The following is a 19,394-nucleotide window of genomic DNA, read 5'->3' on the forward strand; positions in this document are numbered from 1 at the left end:
AAAAATCCTTCCTACAGATAGTCAAATACGTAATTACCCTGGAGTAGGCTTAGGTACCAGGAGTGCTTATTTTGGTAGCCTCATTTATCAGCTGAAGGTAAGATCGAGGTCACCACTGACTTCTGCTACTAAATGCACCTTATTAATAACTCATGCCACCCTTTATTTATTTATTTATTAAGGAGATTTCTATAGCGCATAACTAAAAGCACTATGCGCTTTACATTATCACTAGGTATAAGCACACGCAGACATACTCTGATTAAATAGAACTTAGCCTAGCAAAAAATACTAAGAACACTAAACATTTGAGTTCATACAAAAATAGAGAATTAAATTAAATACTGGACAAACGATTAAAATAAGCTTAAGGCCTACACCAACTGCAATGGGCTATTTCAAATACAAAAGTTTAGTTAACTATAAAAGGCAGTGCATAAAACTCCATAATCATAAGAGGGTCGAACAAATAACAAACATAAGACTATTTTACTATAATTACTTCGTAAAAAATAATAAACATGGAATACAAAGCTGTAATTGTTAACAAATTTAAAAAGATTTTCATGCCATATTGCACAACACATTGAGGATAAGCAGGGCTTACCTTCCTTCTCGTTTAAACGATCATGCAGACCACCAGATATGACAAGGCCTTGACATGTGATACGACTATTGATGCACCAGATATGACAAGGCCTTGACATGTGATACGACTATTGATGCACCAGATATGACAAGGCCTTGACATGTGATACGACTATTGATGCACCAGATATGACAAGGCCTTGACATGTGATACGACTATTGATGCACCAGATATGACAAGGCCTTGACATGTGATACGACTATTGATGCACCAGATATGACAAGGCCTTGACATGTGATACGACTATTGATGCACCAGATATGACAAGGCCTTGACATGTGATACGACTATTGATGCACCAGATATGACAAGGCCTTGACATGTGATACGACTATTGATGCACGTGGACCGATGCAAATAATCAATAGATTTTACGTTTTCTGTGCAGAGAGAGAGAATGGTTTCCTGAATTATTCTCGTAATTAAAATTTGATTTATGTCAATCTGCAAAATTAAATTCAGCAAACACTGCTAATTCTGCACAAGAGCATCCAGGCTTTTCATCTCTGATATGTGTTTTTCTAAACAAGTACGTTATTTTCTCACTGATTGATTGAAAAAATTAAATTATATAAATTAAAGAATGGTTAAAAAAAAAAGTCTATAAATGAAAAGTTTAGTGAATATTTCAAGTTAAGGTTTGCGTCTCTGGCCTTTTTCTATAACCAGTTCAAGAACATAAAACCGTTATGTACTCTAAATCTGCTGCAGACTACATTTTCAACAGGTGTTTTTTTCTAATTCAATACTTCTCATCCTCAGAGAGACTGAAAAGGCAGCTTCAGAAGCACAAACGGTAACCACCGCGAACCATTGGCATACGCGGGACAACGTATTTTATAACCAAACTTCGAATTGAAATTTAGTTTTACGTGCAGTACGTTTCAGATACGTTTTGTTGTTGTTGTTGTTGTTGTTGTTGTTGTTGTTGTTGTTGTTGTTGTTGTTGGTGTTGTGTTGGTGTTGGTGTTGTTGTTTTCTGTGACTTTCCTCGGTTGTCTTCAGGTTCATTTAGAAACAAACTGCCAATCCTGAACCACAGGCACAGGCGCCGAACCGATTTTAAGGAGCAGACGATACAAGGGAGACAATCTCCGCCTAACTGTCCCGACAGATTAAAAACACTGTTTTTACTTTCAAGGGCAAAAACATTGTTTTAACATTTCACCGAAATTACACTAAGAAGTAAAACAGAGCATTTTATCAAGGAAACTAGTGTTACAAGATTTAGTTTTAACTCTCACAAACTACATCATTATGCTCTCTAAATCAGTCAATGTCCAGTACTTACTGAAACAACCTAAACTGAGAGTATATGATCGTTAGGTTTTGGTCAGTTTAATTGAAAGATTTCATTAAATCGAAAATCACCGACAAAACGCAAGCTTTGGTCCTTAGAAAATTTCCAGAGGCTACTCAACCCACAACTGTCTGAGAGACTTACGTTATCAGCTGTCTGAGAGACTTACGTTATCAGCTGTCTGAGAGACTTACGTTATCAGCTGGCCGCAACAAGGAACTGAGTCAATCTTACACTTGTGTCCAGTTTCGAAATCATCAGACAGTCACCTCCGAAATCAAATACGAACTTTTGTTTCCACGAAATCAGTACAATTTCTCACCTTGTCATTCTGTCATCGTCTCCTTTAAACGCCAACTTCAGCCAGCTTTTGACTTGAAGTAACTTGGCGACACTAATGTGACGGGCACACCATCACCCTCACTGACTGTGCAGACGAGAGTGTAAGAGTGTGTTGTGTTGACTTTGTGTAGTCAGCGGGGTCTGACGCGTGCTTCGTCTGACCCAGATTTACCGTGGCCCCAGGGTGGCTTGCCTGTGGAATGTAGTTGACATGGCACGCTCAGCTTTGTGCGTGTACCGTTATGCTACCCGGGGTGTCTGTCTGTCAGTGTGAATGTTGTTGACATGGCACGCTCAGCTTTGTGCGTGTACCGTTATGCTACCCGGGGTGTCTGTCTGTCAGTGTGAATGTTGTTGACATGGCACGCTCAGCTTTGTGCGTGTACCGTTATGCTACCCGGGGTGTCTGTCTGTCAGTGTGAATGTTGTTGACATGGCACGCTCAGCTTTGTGCCGGTACCGTTATGCTACCCGGCGGGGTGTCTGTCTGTCAGTGTGAATGTTGTTGACATGGCAGGCTCAGCTTTGTGCGGGTACCGTTATGCTACCCGGGGTGTCTGTCTGTCAGTGTGAATGTTGTTGACATGGCACGCTCAGCAGTTTGTGCGTGTACCGTTATGCTACCCGGGGTGTCTGTCTGTCAGTGTGAATGTTGTTGACATGGCACGCTCAGCTTTGTGCGTGTACCGTTATGCTACCCGGGGTGTCTGTCTGTCAGTGTGAATGTTGTTGACATGGCACGCTCAGCTTTGTGCGTGTACCGTTATGCTACCCGACGGGGTGTCTGTCTGTCAGTGTGAATGTTGTTGACATGGCAGGCTCAGCTTTGTGCGGGTACCGTTATGCTACCCGGGGTGTCTGTCTGTCAGTGTGAATGTAGTTGACATGGCACGCTCAGCTTAATTTGTGCGGGTACCGTTATGCTACCCGGGGTGTCTGTCTGTCAGTGTGAATGTTGAATTGTTGACATGGCACGCTCAGCTTTGTGCGAGTACCGTGCCAGTTGTCATGTGTGTACCTGATTATATCAAATGTGATTATAAGCAATGTGCTGCATGTGCCCAAGATGTGGTTAGACATCAAGACGCACAATGTGATTATAAGCAATGTGATGCATGTGCCCAAGATGTGGTTAGAAATCAAGACGCACAATGTGATTATAAGCAATGTGCTGCATGTGCCCAAGATGTGGTTAGAAATCAAGACGCACAATGTGATTATAAGCAATGTGCTGCATGTGCCCAAGATGTGGTTAGACATCAAGAAGCACAATGTGATTATAAGCAATGTGCTGCATGTGCCCAAGATGTGGTTAGACATCAAGACGCACAATGTGATTATAAGCAATGTGCTGCATGTGCCCAAGATGTGGTTAGAAATCAAGACGCACAATGTGATTATAAGCAATGTGCTGCATGTGCCCAAGATGTGGTTAGAAATCAAGACGCACAATGTGATTATAAGCAATGTGCTGCATGTGCCCAAGATGTGGTTAGACATCAAGAAGCACAATGTGATTATAAGCAATGTGCTGCATGTGCCCAAGATGTGGTTAGACATCAAGACGCACAATGTGATTATAAGCAATGTGCTGCATGTGCCCAAGATGTGGTTAGAAATCAAGACGCACAATGTGATTATAAGCAATGTGCTGCATGTGCCCAAGATGTGGTTAGAAATCAAGACGCACAATGTGATTATAAGCAATGTGCTGCATGTGCCCAAGATGTGGTTAGACATCAAGACGCACAATGTGATTATAAGCAATGTGCTGCATGTGCCCAAGATGTGGTTAGACATCAAGAAGCACAATGTTTGTGGGTTGTTTTCTTTTCCTTTGCTTGTTGAAGTATGGGGAGCGTAATGCTAAAGGCTGCAATTTAAAAACTATCAAGGATAAAACAGACCTTTTAATATTTGCATCTTTGGTTTTTTCGTTTTATTAGCAAGCTCTTTGTGTTGGTTGCTTTATTGTTTAAGCTAAATTTAAGGTTTTATTTTTTTGTTTAAAGGTGGTCGTCTACATTTTTGCTTTTTTTCAATAATCTTATGGTTAGATTTCGATACAAAATTATGTCAAATGATGAATGAACCATGGGGAAAAAGTTATAGAAAAAAAAATATATGTAAAAAAAGATTTTATTTTTGGGAAGCGTGACTCACGCTTCCAATATTTTGTTTTCTGAGAACATGTGCTTTGCCTAAAAATACTGACCAATCAAATTCATGTCACTATGCTTATAGCCACGCCGGGCCAAACAAGTGCAGCAACAGTTTGACACTGGAGCGCTGTCCACCCTTTTTTTAAACACACAAAATGCACGGGATTTGAGAGGAGTTTTGCGCTTGGCATTTTCCAAATAAGGATATCCTACTATGAGTACTACGCTGGAATACTACAATGAATTTTCAAACGGCTACACTGTTATGTTATGTTATATGAAGTCTTATATCGCGCGCGTATCTCCAGACTCGGACTCAAGGCGCAGAGATCTATTTATGCCGTGTGAGATGGAATTTTTTACACAATACATCACGCATTCACATCGACCAGCAGATCGCAGCCATTTCGGCGCATATCCTACTTTTCACGGCCTATTATTCCAAGTCACACGGGTATTTTGGTGGACATTTTTATCTATGCCTATACAATTTTGCCAATGGCTTCGTCTTTCCTGATCGAAAGGGAGTGTATTGTTGATATTTGTAGATAATAGACTCTGCAATTTAATGGTCAAATGGTGATTTCGGTATAAAAATGTAGACAAGGACCTTTAAGAATTAAGTTTTTTTTAATGTAATATGTTTTGTTTTGTTTTTTGATAATGAGGTAGAGAACAGGTGTTCTTGGTTTTCTTTTGTCCAGGTCTTTGGAAAATGTGAAAAGTGACTGGCATTTACTCATGCATTATTTTTGTTATTCCAACTTACTTTTGTTAGGTTTTTTTTCTTTGAGAAGTCGAAACAAGATTTCAGAATGACAGTGACTGTTTTGAATTTCTGTTCAAGATTGGAATAAATGCAATGTCAACATTTTGTTTGTCAGTTTATTTGTTGGTATTATATTATGACCACCTGAGATTTATAAGGTAGTATTTCTGAGCTCGATGCTTTGAATGTTGGGATTGCAAAAGTAATTTTGTGGAATAAGAAATGGTTTTTTCCCCCTCAGTTTCTGTGACACCTCTTTATTTTCTTTTGTTGTTTAATAATATACATAGTCTTTTCCATGAAACCGACTTGGAACACGTTTGAATGATTGTCAGCACAGTATTCTCTAGACTGCGTCTTTTGGCTTTGGGTATTTCTGTTATACTGTGAGAGATTGGTTGAATGACAAATAGTCACCGCGCAATAGCGGCCCCACGCAATAGCAGACCCGCGCAATTGTGGACCCGCGCAATAGCAGACCCGCGCAATAGCAGACCCGCGCAATAGCAGACCGGCGCAATAGCGGGCCGACCCTGTTTTGTTCTAGGGTCTCCAGTTGTCTTTGACTTGACTGCTCTTCTACTTATCATACTCTGTTGTGGGATGTATCATTCCAGGGTCTCCAGTTGTCTTTGACTTGACTGCTCTTCTGCTTATCATTCTCTGTTGCGGGATGTTTCATTCCAGGGTCTCCAGTTGTCTTTGACTTGACTGCTCTTCTACTTATCATTCTCTGTTGTGGGATGTTTCATTCCAGGGTCTCCAGTTGTCTTTGACTTGACTGCTCTTCTACTTATCATTCTCTGTTGCGGGATGTTTCATTCCAGGGTCTCCAGTTGTCTTTGACTTGACTGCTCTTCAACTTATCATTCTCTGTTGTGGGATGTTTCATTCCAGGGTCTCCAGTTGTCTTTGACTTGACTGCTCTTCTACTTATCATTCTCTGTTGCGGGATGTTTCATTCTAGGGTCTCCAGTTGTCTTTGACTTGACTGCTCTTCAACTTATCATTCTCTGTTGTGGGATGTTTCATTCTAGGGTCTCCAGTTGTCTTTGACTTGACTGCTCTTCAACTTATCATTCTCTGTTGTGGGATGTTTCATTCCAGGGTCTCCAGTTGTCTTTGACTTGACTGCTCTTCTACTTATCATTCTCTGTTGTGGGATGTTTCATTCTAGGGTCTCCAGTTGTCTTTGACTTGACTGCTCTTCTACTTATCATTCTCTGTTGTGGGATGTTTCATTCCAGGGTCTCCAGTTGTCTTTGACTTGACTGCTCTTCTACTTATCATTCTCTGTTGTGGGATGTTTCATTCTAGGGTCTCCAGTTGTCTTTGACTTGACTGCTCTTCTACTTATCATTCTCTGTTGTGGGATGTTTCATTCCAGGGTCTCCAGTTGTCTTTGACTTGACTGCTCTTCTACTTATCATTCTCTGTTGTGGGATGTTTCATTCCAGGGTCTCCAGTTGTCTTTGACTTGACTGCTCTTCTACTTATCATTCTCTGTTGTGGGATGTTTCATTCCAGGGTCTCCAGTTGTCTTTGACTTGACTGCTCTTCTACTTATCATTCTCTGTTGTGGGATGTTTCATTCTAGGGTCTCCAGTGTTGTCTTTGACTTGACTGCTCTTCTACTTATCATTCTCTGTTGTGGGATGTTTCATTCTAGGGTCTCCAGTGTTGTCTTTGACTTGACTGCTCTTCTACTTATCATTCTCTGTTGTGGGATGTTTCATTCTAGGGTCTCCAGTGTTGTCTTTGACTTGACTGCTCTTCTGCTTATCATTCTCTGTTGCGGGATGTTTCATTCCAGGGTCTCCAGTTGTCTTTGACTTGACTGCTCTTCTACTTATCATTCTCTGTTGTGGGATGTTTCATTCTAGGGTCTCCAGTTGTCTTTGACTTGACTGCTCTTCTACTTATCATTCTCTGTTGTGGGATGTTTCATTCCAGGGTCTCCAGTTGTCTTTGACTTGACTGCTCTTCTACTTATCATTCTCTGTTGTGGGATGTTTCATTCTAGGGTCTCCAGTTGTCTTTGACTTGACTGCTCTTCTACTTATCATACTCTGTTGCGGGATGTTTCATTCCAGGGTCTCCAGTTGTCTTTGACTTGACTGCTCTTCAACTTATCATTCTCTGTTGTGGGATGTTTCATTCCAGGGTCTCCAGTTGTCTTTGACTTGACTGCTCTTCTGCTTATCATTCTCTGTTGCGGGATGTTTCATTCCAGGGTCTCCAGTTGTCTTTGACTTGACTGCTCTTCTACTTATCATTCTCTGTTGTGGGATGTTTCATTCCAGGGTCTCCAGTTGTCTTTGACTTGACTGCTCTTCTACTTATCATTCTCTGTTGCGGGATGTTTCATTCCAGGGTCTCCAGTTGTCGTTTGACTTGACTGCTCTTCTACTTATCATTCTCTGTTGTGGGATGTTTCATTCTAGGGTCTCCAATTGTCTTTGACTTGACTGCTCTTCTACTTATCATTCTCTGTTGCGGGATGTTTCATTCCAGGGTCTCCAGTTGTCGTTTGACTTGACTGCTCTTCTACTTATCATACTCTGTTGTGGGATGTTTCATTCCAGGGTCTCCAGTTGTCTTTGACTTGACTGCTCTTCTACTTATCATTCTCTGTTGTGGGATGTTTCATTCTAGGGTCTCCAGTTGTCTTTGACTTGACTGCTCTTCTACTTATCATTCTCTGTTGTGGGATGTTTCATTCCAGGGTCTCCAGTTGTCTTTGACTTGACTGCTCTTCTACTTATCATTCTCTGTTGTGGGATGTTTCATTCCAGGGTCTCCAGTTGTCTTTGACTTGACTGCTCTTCTACTTATCATTCTCTGTTGTGGGATGTTTCATTCTAGGGTCTCCAGTTGTCTTTGACTTGACTGCTCTTCTACTTATCATTCTCTGTTGTGGGATGTTTCATTCCAGGGTCTCCAGTTGTCTTTGACTTGACTGCTCTTCTACTTATCATTCTCTGTTGCGGGATGTTTCATTCCAGGGTCTCCAGTTGTCTTTGACTTGACTGCTCTTCTACTTATCATTCTCTGTTGTGGGATGTTTCATTCCAGGGTCTCCAGTTGTCTTTGACTTGACTGCTCTTCTACTTATCATTCTCTGTTGTGGGATGTTTCATTCCAGGGTCTCCAGTTGTCTTTGACTTGACTGCTCTTCAACTTATCATTCTCTGTTGTGGGATGTTTCATTCCAGGGTCTCCAGTTGTCTTTGACTTGACTGCTCTTCTACTTATCATTCTCTGTTGTGGGATGTTTCATTCCAGGGTCTCCAGTTGTCTTTGACTTGACTGCTCTTCTACTTATCATTCTCTGTTGTGGGATGTTTCATTCTAGGGTCTCCAGTTGTCTTTGACTTGACTGCTCTTCAACTTATCATTCTCTGTTGTGGGATGTTTCATTCCAGGGTCTCCAGTTGTCTTTGACTTGACTGCTCTTCTACTTATCATTCTCTGTTGTGGGATGTTTCATTCTAGGGTCTCCAGTTGTCTTTGACTTGACTGCTCTTCTACTTATCATTCTCTGTTGTGGGATGTTTCATTCTAGGGTCTCCAGTTGTCTTTGACTTGACTGCTCTTCTACTTATCATTCTCTGTTGTGGGATGTTTCATTCTAGGGTCTCCAGTTGTCTTTGCGCTCAAAGTTGTGAAGACAGTGGTACCTGTAATGCTAAGGCCCTAGAGAACACCTGCAATATATATATACGAAAACTGTTTTTGGTCTCTAGGCATTGCCCATGTGAACAAATCTGTGTGTGTGTGTGTGTGTGTGTTCTTGCTTGCATTTGATGTTTGCGAGTTAAAAAAAGTGAAAAAGAGGGAAACATGAAAAAGTTTGACAACAGCTTATTTTGTTTCACTGAAGTTGAAATATTTAAATGTTACCCTCTTTACCCTTCAAATGGCTTACCCCCCAACTGCCCCAATAACTCTGTCAGGTTTGATTGGGGTATTTTTTGGTGACAAACTTTCCACAAGACAGTGCTCCTTGTCTTGGTGTTTCAGACATACCCCTCTCTAACGACTGGCCTGTAATGTCATGTGGAAAAGTTTGCCTCTCTAACGACTGGCCTGTAATGTCATGTGGAAAAGTTTGCCTCTCTAACGACTGGCCTGTAATGTCATGTGGAAAAGTTTGCCTCAATGAAAGCAAGAGTATTCACTCTTTCACATCCCTTAGTTATTTCCCTTAGTTATTTCCGAACATCATCCAATAGACCAAAATTGAGAAAATGGTCTTCAGGGGAGGCAATCATCTTGCAGCAATCCAAAGGGCAAACAAAACCTTATGTTTTCCTTGTCAGAAAAATAGATTTTTATGATACCAAAGAATTTCCCCGATACATACTGTGGCAGTCAAGGGGTTAAGTTTCCTCTCTCCTGACTGATTCTACACTCATGAACCCATGAAAGTTTCATAGAAAAAGTGGAGAAGATACATTTTACAAACTTAATTGTCAACTTTCATTTGTGCATACATTTTGATGAATGAAGTATCCAGATCTACCATAGCAGGATGACATTATTTGCCACCAGTGAGGGAACATGCCATTACCCTCATGGCAGATGTAAAAATAGGTCCCAGATAGGGATCACCACACAACCTAATGAGAGTCGCTAATCAAAATTAATCCGAGTCTCATGCTAATTAAGGCCATAGTCCCAGCAAACTTTCCTCCATAAAACCTGCAAGGTGAAAACCTATTGTCTGGACCCACATGAAAGAACCCAATCGATAGTAAAGAATGTTTTACACCAAATCTAAATAGGGAAAAAACAAACAACAAAGTTAAAAAACAAAACAACAAAAACAAAACACCAGCACATTCACTCTTCCATAACAACAACAAAACACCAGCACATTCACTCTTCCATAACAACAACAAAACACCAGCACATTCACTCTTCCATAACAACAACAAAACACCAGCACATTCACTCTTCCATAACAACAACAAAACACCAGCACATTCACTCTTCCATAACAACAACAAAACACCAGCACATTCACTCTACCATAACAACAACAAAACACCAGCACATTCACTCTTCCATAACAAAAATAAAACTAGTCCATCAAAAAGCTCATTTTTTAATCCAACAGCACCCAAACGGATGTTTTGCGTATGAGGTAAAGTTCACATAAAATACACACACAAATCGGTTTGTGTATAAAATTCAACAGTATATCAAGCTTCGATATCGTGGACGGATTAGAACACTGCAAACTTTACATAGTAAAATGCAACAAACTATGGTGGTATGAAGGACAGTAACACTGGCTCAATGTACAGGCAGCATAGAAAATCTGTGAAACAATTATGATTCCCCCCCCCCCCCCCCCCCAACACAAGTTTCAAAGAGAGAGAAAAACACCCATTAACATTCCAGAATTTTATGCAGCGACATATAATATTCCTACCTCCAGGGGTTTTTTCCCTTTATGAATCTCAGCTTTTAATGGGGTTGTGACTGGGTGAGACATGAAGCCTGTGCTGCGACTTCTGTCTTGTGTGTGGCGCACGTTAAATGTCAAAGCAGCACCGCCCTGATATGGCCCTTCGTGGTCGGCTGGGCGTTAAGCAAACAAACAAACAAACGAACGCACACACACACAAGCACTCAAGTCTGATTGAACAAGAGGCTCCCTCAGTCAAGCAGGCTTTGAAAAGCAAGACAGGTGCCTACAAAAGTGCACCTGCACACAGTCACACACAGTCACACACACACACACGCACACACACACACACACGCACACACCAAACAGTGAAATGGACAACAATGAAACCATGTGGGTATGCATATAAAGGCTTGAAATCTTGTACATCATGTCAACATTTCTCAGTTAAGTGGAGTAAGCATGCAGCAAGTGCAGGTAGCCCCACCATTAACAGATAAATCAGAATTGTCCACTGGCCACACAGTCTCTGACAAGTACCATTAACAGATAAATCAGAATTGCGCACTGGCCACACAGTCTCTGACAAGTTGAAAGCGCTGAACAGGACCTAATGCTGTAAGCTGAAATACCCTGATAAGCTCCACAAAATATGCACTAGTTTTATTTACCCATAAACCGTGGAGGTAACAGATGATAGGCTAATACATAGCGCATAGTGCTTTTAGTTATGCGCTATAGAAATCTCCTTAATAAATAACACAGACCTGAAAATTCTATATGCAAACAAAGATGTTTCCCTAAATGGGAGACTCTCAACTTGATGTTTCATTGTTTGGTGAAGGGATACAGACAACTTGATACAAACAAGTCGCGTAAGGCGAAATTACTACATTTAGTCAAGCTGTGGAACTCACAGAATGAAACTGAACGTACTAGTCCGCCGCTAGTGCAAAAGGCAGTGAAAGTGACGAGCCTGTTTGGCGCGGTAGCGGTTGCGCTGTGCTTCATAGCACGCTTTACTGTACCTCTCTTCGTTTTAACTTTCTGAGCGTGTTTTTAATCCAAACATATTATATATATATGGCCCTTCGTAAGGGCACCAAAGCATTATTATTTTGGACCACAATGCATAGCTAGGTTATCAAAAGTGTAAAGATAGAGTGTCTGTACAATATCTGGACGGCTGTTTATTGCACAAAGATTTGTCAATATACAAGCTTTCTGTGAACAATTCAACAAAACCATTTCAAAATGTTGTTGTTTTGCAACAGTAAAACAAACTTCAGGTAATTTCAGCTACGTTGTTCCACTAAAAGAATTACATTTAAAAAGTACACAAAATGAACTGAAAGACCAAGTTATTACGAAAAACGATCAAACCTGCCCTGGCGACCTCTTCATAATGACGACCCAAAAGAAACCCGAACGAGCTTCTTTCTTATATAATTCACCTTTCGACCACGACCACCTGGCTATAAGGACCCCTTTTGGTTCGTCCTTCGGTTGGTCGTTATAGACAGGTCCTACTGTACTGATAAAAACAATACCAATCCTGTCAGACACCTTCCTTTCTTGAGTTAAAAAACAAAGAAATCAATAAGAGTTAACAGAAGTATTTCAGATCAAAACCGCAGTACTGCAGTCAGTATTTCAAATCAAAACAGCAGTACTGCAGTCAGTATTTCAGATCAAAACAGCAGTACTGCAGTCAGTATTTCAGTCACTGCAGAGCATATATATATATATATACTTTGACTACAGGACATATTCAAATCACTCATCGACCAGATTATTTTTCTGAAGATTTTCAAAATCAGTTGACTTTCAAACCAGCAGTTGACTTAATTGGCACGTCAGCGAAAAGAAAACAGAATAAGTCAAACATCAGCAAACTAGAACAGAACAAATACAATGGCAACACAACAATTGCTGTAGTGTAACAAGAACGTCAGCTTGTGTAGAAAGTCAACACCATGATCAGACTTGCATAAGATTCTTGACAGTGGAGTTGGTATCACCGCTCGAGCTGCGTCGAGACAGACCCTTGTGTGTGTATGTGGCTTCCTGTTCCTTGATGTCAGTGGCTCTTTTGTAATACCGGGCTGCCGTCTCATAGTCTTTCTGTAAAGGCAAACACCGCAAAGGTTTGTGTTAAGATTCACGTACACAAGGCACTCAGTCTGAAGGCTTTTGAGCAACTTTCTACACCAGATAGTGATAATTAATTACTAACATGGAGGTGACTGACTACTTTTGAACAATAAATATCAAGTCTTTTTCATGCTCTTCCTGTCACGATGGCCCTACAATTTTCACTGCTACAATGAAGGATATATCAGACCTGGGAACCCCTGTTTTGCACTTGTAGCATTCTCAAAGAAACTTGGCGTATTTTCAGAAAAATGAGTGTACTCCACACATCATTCAAACCTCCCAAATACTGGATTGGTTTAAGTTCAGGCATGGGAACAGGAAATCATCACAAAGGAGGAAAATAATGCGGGGGTGCGGGGGCCGCTATAGGCCCCTTGCCCCCTGAAGCTGAGGGTTTTGGGCATTTTCCACACCTAAAACGTGCACCAGGAGACACCATAACTTTACAAAACAGTGCACTTGAAGCTGCAGTAATTTCTCGCCAATGTGTTCAAAATCGTTAAAGGCACAGTAAGCCTCCCGTAAACCATCACAAATACTGTCAGGCTTTTACACACAGTACAAACACCCTTCCATTTGAACGCTCACCAAACGGGAACATCCTAGGTGCCCTACGTAAAGAGCGAGCAATTTTCAAAGAATTTATTTTTGCGTGGTTTACCTTACCCCTGAGCCATCATGAACCCGTGTGATCCAGTTTCCTTTTTTCACAATGCAGTCGTCAGTTTGTAATTTGAATGCGGCTCGCTGTGAGCTTATCTGCAATAGCACGTTATTATGTACCTCTGACTTTTCACGAAACAAACGAATGTGGTTCATAAGAACTCTAGCGATGGCTTTTGACTGCCTATAAACCGCCGTCAGCTACGAAAACCACGACCTTACGTGACCCTGCTTCCGGGCTTTTCTTTTTTCAAACTTTCAAAACTTCGAATTGTACTGATCTTGTCTTGATGAAAAAATAACTCTTTTATGATTTAAGAATGTTTGTGTAACAAGCTGTCAATTTATTATTTAGATTTTAAAAGTTAGGTCTAGCGCCAAAACGCACCACGGTCCGATTCATTCTGATAATCATCGCTCCACGGCAATCGCCAGTTGAAGGGAAGTAACTCATTTTTGACCTGAGTTCAGGATGGGTCCGATTGAGATGGAGACAATCCGAAAAATTAATTCTTTGAAAATTGCTCGCTCTTTACGTAGGCCACCTAGGATGTTCCTGTTCGGCGAGCGTTCAAATGGAAGGGTGTTTGTACTGTGTGTAAAAGCCTGACAGTATCTGTGATGGTTTACGGGAGGCTTACTGTGCCTTTAACAATCTAGAATCAAGCACTTTCTGAATTTGGAAGCCAGGAAATTATTCTTTAATGCTCATATTCAGTCTGTTATTGACTACGCGTCTACCTTGTGGGACTCGGCAAGTGAAAATTCATTCAAACCACTAATTAGATTACATAAGCGAGCGCTTAAAGTAGTCTTATTAAAGAAAACAACCCTATCTGAGTTAGACTACATGAACTTAGGCATTCTTCCTCTGAAGGCAAGGCTAAGTTATAATAAAGGTACCCTTATGCATAAAATTATTCATGGATGTGTACCTCAAACCATATTTTCCAAATTCACGTTAAAAACTTCACGCCAACTGATGAGACTGAACATGCCTCTGCCTAGGATTGACCTATTCAAATCTAGTTTAGTCTATTCAGGTAGCAGTCTCTGGAACACTCTTCCGACAATCCTACGGCAAACTAGCAGCACAAACGTTTTTAAGACCAGATATACGTCTTATCTCATGAAGTCTAAATAAACATCTGTTGTCGCTAGAATGGTTGTTAAAACGAACAACCGGTGCTTTTTAACAATGTATTATTATTTTTATATACACTGATTCTTTCGAATGCAGTGTATGTCAATGGGCATGGCACTTACAACGTTGTTGCGTCAGTGCAATCTACTCTATAATTCTTAACTCATGTCAAATGAACTTACATTTTTCATTTAAGCAATGTATTGTATGTAAATTGATGATATGTTCTTACTTTCATTTCTATTATAATCATGTAGCAGTAGTTTGTTTTCTTTACTTGCTTATTCTTTAGCAATTTTAGACTAGTCCCTCTTTAGGGCGAGGGCCAGATGTAAAAAAGCAGATCACTGCTTACTCTATTACCCTCGTAAAATAAAGAATTGTTCTTGTTCTTGTTCTTGTTCTAGTTTAACAGAGAGCTCCACTGTGTGTTTGTTTTAGACTTTGCCTTTCATCAACCAGATCGAAGTCTTCACTCTCTCCTCAAGCCAACCAAAATTCCATTTGTTTTTCACACTTGAGTCGATTTCGGCCGCAAGGGCCTTATCGCTTTTCGTAATCCGTCGATGCATGGTGACCAAAATGGCGCGTGGTCTAGAAACTGCACGATCCGTAAAAACAAAGAAAGCGCTCGGAAATCTTCGGCAAATTCCAGAACAAGCATAAAACCACTTGCTCGGTTGTTTCCGACAGCATTCTTATCATCCTCGGGTTCTACTCGGTATATTTCGTACAAGCAACATTCAGTCCAAATAAGAATACGCCAATTCTTCTTCTTCTGCGTTCGTGGGCTGAAACTCCCACGTACACTCGTGTTTTTTGCACGAGTGGAATTTTACGTGTATGACCGTTTTTTACCCCGCCATTTAGGCAGCCATACGCCGTTTTCGGAGGAAATACGCCAATTGAGAATAAACTATCGCCGATGGAAGCTGTTACGCAGATGAAAGTACTGTACCCCCCCCCCAAATTTTCTCAACGGATTTACACCGATCTCAGAAATGACCCTGGGGCTCATCAAAAAGGCGGATTTCCGCCAAACGGCGGAAGATTCTCTTGCCTGTAAGTTACGATTGTGAAGAAAAGTAGTCTATGAATTTGTTTGATCGTATTTATTTTCCACCGACCGTACTGATCGTATTTTAGACAATCAAGCGTACAAAATACGCCGAAATCGTATGGGTTCCCAGGTCTGATATATATGCGCATTCATATCATACCAGAAAACAAACTATCAAAATTTACATGCTCCTAGAAAAGAGACAAACAGTGCTGAAAATGAACAGGATATCTGACGTTTTACTTACCTGCTCGTATTTAAGAACAGCAAGGTTGCGTAAGGTTTCAGCCACTCTGGGATGATTAGGTCCAAAGCTGTCTTCGTACACCCTGAGCGCTCTCTCATACAAGGGCTCGGCTTCTGAATGCTTGTTCTAAAGAGGAAAATGTAACAGAAACGTGAAGATTTCATGGAAACTTTCTTTTGAAATATCTTGAAAACGTGCAGTTCAGATCAGTTTTTTTTTAAAGCACACACACACAGGCACCATCTAAAGCACACACACACAGGCACCATCTAAAGCACACACACACAGGCACCATCTAAAGCACACACACAGGCACCATCTAAAGCACACACACACAGGCACCCTCTAAAGCACACACACACAGGTACCATCTAAAGCACACACACAGGCACCATCTAAAGCACACACACACTGGCACCATCTAAAGCATACACACACAGGCACCATCTAAAGCACACACACACAGGCACCATCTAAAGCACACACACACAGGCACCATCTAAAGCACACACACACAGGCACCATCTAAAGCACACACACACAGGCACCCTCTAAAGCACACACACACCGGCACCATCTAAAGCATACACACACAGGCACCATCTAAAGCACACACACACAGGTACCATCTAAAGCACACACACAGGCACCATCTAAAGCACACACACACTGGCACCATCTAAAGCATACACACACAGGCACCATCTAAAGCACACACACACAGGCACCATCTAAAGCACACACACACAGGCACCATCAAAAGCACACACACACAGGCACCATCTAAAGCACACACACACAGGCACCCTCTAAAGCACACACACAGGCACCATCTAAAGCACACACACAGGTACCATCTAAAGCACACACACACAGGCACCATCTAAAGCACACACACACAGGCACCCTCTAAAGCACACATACACAGGCACCATCTAAAGCACACACACACAGACACCATCTAAAGCACACACACACAGGCACCCTCTAAAGCACACACACACAGGCACCCTCTAAAGCACACACACACAGGCACCATCTAAAGCACACACACAGGTACCATCTAAAGCACACACACACAGGCACCATCTAAAGCACACACACACAGGCACCATCTAAAGCACACACACACAGGCACCATCTAAAGCACACACACACAGGCACCATCTAAAGCACACACACACAGGCACCATCTAAAGCACACACACAGGCACCATCTAAAGCACACACACACAGGTACCATCTAAAGCACACACACACAGGTACCATCTAAAGCACACACACACAGGCACCATCTAAAGCACACACACACAGGTACCATCTAAAGCACACACACACAGGTACCATCTAAAGCACACACACACAGGCACCATCTAAAGCACACACACACAGGCACCATCTAAAGCACACACACAGGTACCATCTAAAGCACACACACACAGGCACCATCTAAAGCACACACAAACAGGCACCATCTAAAGCACACACACACAGGCACCATCTAAAGCACACACACACAGGCACCATCAAAAGCACACACACACAGGCACCATCAAAAGCACACACACACAGGCACCATCTAAAGCACACACACACAGGCACCATCTAAAGCACACACAAACAGGCACCATCTAAAGCACACACACACAGGCACCATCTAAAGCACACACACACAGGCACCATCTAAAGCACACACACACAGGCACCATCCTAAAGCACACACACACAGGCACCCTCTAAAGCACACACACACAGGCACCATCTAAAGCACACACACACAGGCACCATCTAAAGCACACACACAGGCACCATCTAAAGCACACACACACAGGCACCATCTAAAGCACACACAAACAGGCACCATCTAAAGAACACACACACAGGCACCATCTAAAGAACACACACACAGGCACCATCTAAAGCACACACACACAGGCACCATCTAAAGCACACACACACAGGCACCATCTAAAGCACACACACACAGGCACCATCTAAAGCACACACAAACAGGCACCATCAAAAGCACACACACACAGGCACCATCTAAAGCACACACACACAGGCACCATCTAAAGCACACACACACAGGCACCATCTAAAGCACACACACACAGGCACCCTCTAAAGCACACACACACAGGCACCATCTAAAGCACACACACACAGGCACCATCTAAAGCACACACACACAGGCACCATCTAAAGCACACACACACAGGCACCATCTAAAGCACACACACACAGGCACCATCTAAAGCACACACACACAGGCACCATCTAAAGCACACACAAACAGGCACCATCTAAAGCACACACAAACAGGCACCATCTAAAGCACACACACACAGGCACCATCTAAAGCACACACACACAGGCACCATCTAAAGCACACACACACAGACACCATCTAAAGCACACACACACACAGGCACCCTCTAAAGCACACACACACAGGCACCATCTAAAGAACACACACACAGGCACCATCTAAAGCACACACACACAGGCACCATCTAAAGCACACACACACAGGCACCATCTATCTCCCTCATTGTTTCTTTTTCTCACACACACTCTGTCTCTCTTCTCTTTCTCTGTCTCTTCTCTTCCTCTCTCTCTCTCTCTCTCTCTCTGTCTCTCTCTCTCTGTCTCTGTCTCTGTCTCTCTCTCTCTCTCTCTCTCTCTCTCTCTCTCTCTGACGCATACACACAGAGATAGATGCAGAGCTAGACAGCCATAAATAAAGGCAGCAAGACAGACAGACAGACAAACAGAGAAATTAACACATACTCATTGGAATTCAGACCTCCAGTGTATAGATGGAGTGAGATGCAAATTATCTCTACCTACATACAACGTCTAAAACATTCAATAGATAATCAAATGCACTCAACGTCATTGGAGTTTCTGTACCTAACTATCACACTGAAATAATGTTGTCCAGCTTACCTGCTGTGAGTAGAGAACAGCCAAGCTGACCAAAGCCGTGGCCACTGATGGGTGAAGCGGACCAAAAGCCTTCTCTCGTATCTCCACTGCCTGCACATACAGTGGTTCCGCCTTGTCCAGTTTACCCTGCAACAAGGAGTACAGAAAATATGAGTGCTCCAACAATTAACCTGCTACCCATGGAACTGGCCTTATGCTGCAGGAATGGTAATTTCATCACAACAAACCATTTCCCAACTGGCATTATGCTGCAGGAATGGTAATTTCATCACAACAAACCATTTCCCAACTGGCATTATGCTGCAGGAATGGTAATTTCATCACAACAAACCATTTCCCAACTGGCATTATGCTGCAGGAATGGTAATTTCATCACAATAAACCATTTCCCAACTGGCCTTATGCTGCAGGAATGGTAATTTCATCACAACAAACCATTACCCAACTGGCATTATGCTGCAGGAATGGTAATTTCATCACAACAAACCATTTCCCAACTGGCCTTATGCTGCAGGAATGGTAATTTCATCACA

The 19,394-nt window shown here is 41.9% G+C and overlaps 2 protein-coding genes across 5 annotated transcripts in view; both read right to left on the minus strand.

Annotated features, from left to right (window-relative positions):
• The window catches only part of LOC138960402 (obscurin-like), a 228,546-nt gene extending 226,128 nt beyond the window's left edge, over positions 1–2,418 (minus strand). For all 4 annotated transcript variants that reach the window (XM_070332306.1, XM_070332305.1, XM_070332307.1 and 1 more), the window contains exon 1: positions 2,272–2,418. The gene's annotated coding sequence lies outside the window, so the exon portion shown is untranslated. The remainder of the gene's footprint in view (positions 1–2,271) is intronic.
• A 7,897-nt stretch (positions 2,419–10,315) lies between these two features.
• Positions 10,316–19,394, minus strand: part of LOC138960414 (nephrocystin-3-like) — a 59,230-nt gene continuing 50,151 nt past the window's right edge. Inside the window, exons 25-27 of the mRNA XM_070332322.1 lie at positions 18,862–18,987; positions 15,910–16,035; positions 10,316–12,762 (exon numbers count right to left, since the gene is read on the minus strand). Of these exons, the coding sequence (XP_070188423.1) occupies positions 12,619–12,762; positions 15,910–16,035; positions 18,862–18,987 (396 nt within the window). The 3' untranslated portion in view covers positions 10,316–12,618. The remainder of the gene's footprint in view (positions 12,763–15,909; positions 16,036–18,861; positions 18,988–19,394) is intronic.

The sequence above is a fragment of the Littorina saxatilis genome, linkage group LG2, assembly GCF_037325665.1.
Source record: "Littorina saxatilis isolate snail1 linkage group LG2, US_GU_Lsax_2.0, whole genome shotgun sequence".
Classification (NCBI taxonomy): Eukaryota; Metazoa; Mollusca; class Gastropoda; order Littorinimorpha; family Littorinidae; genus Littorina; species Littorina saxatilis.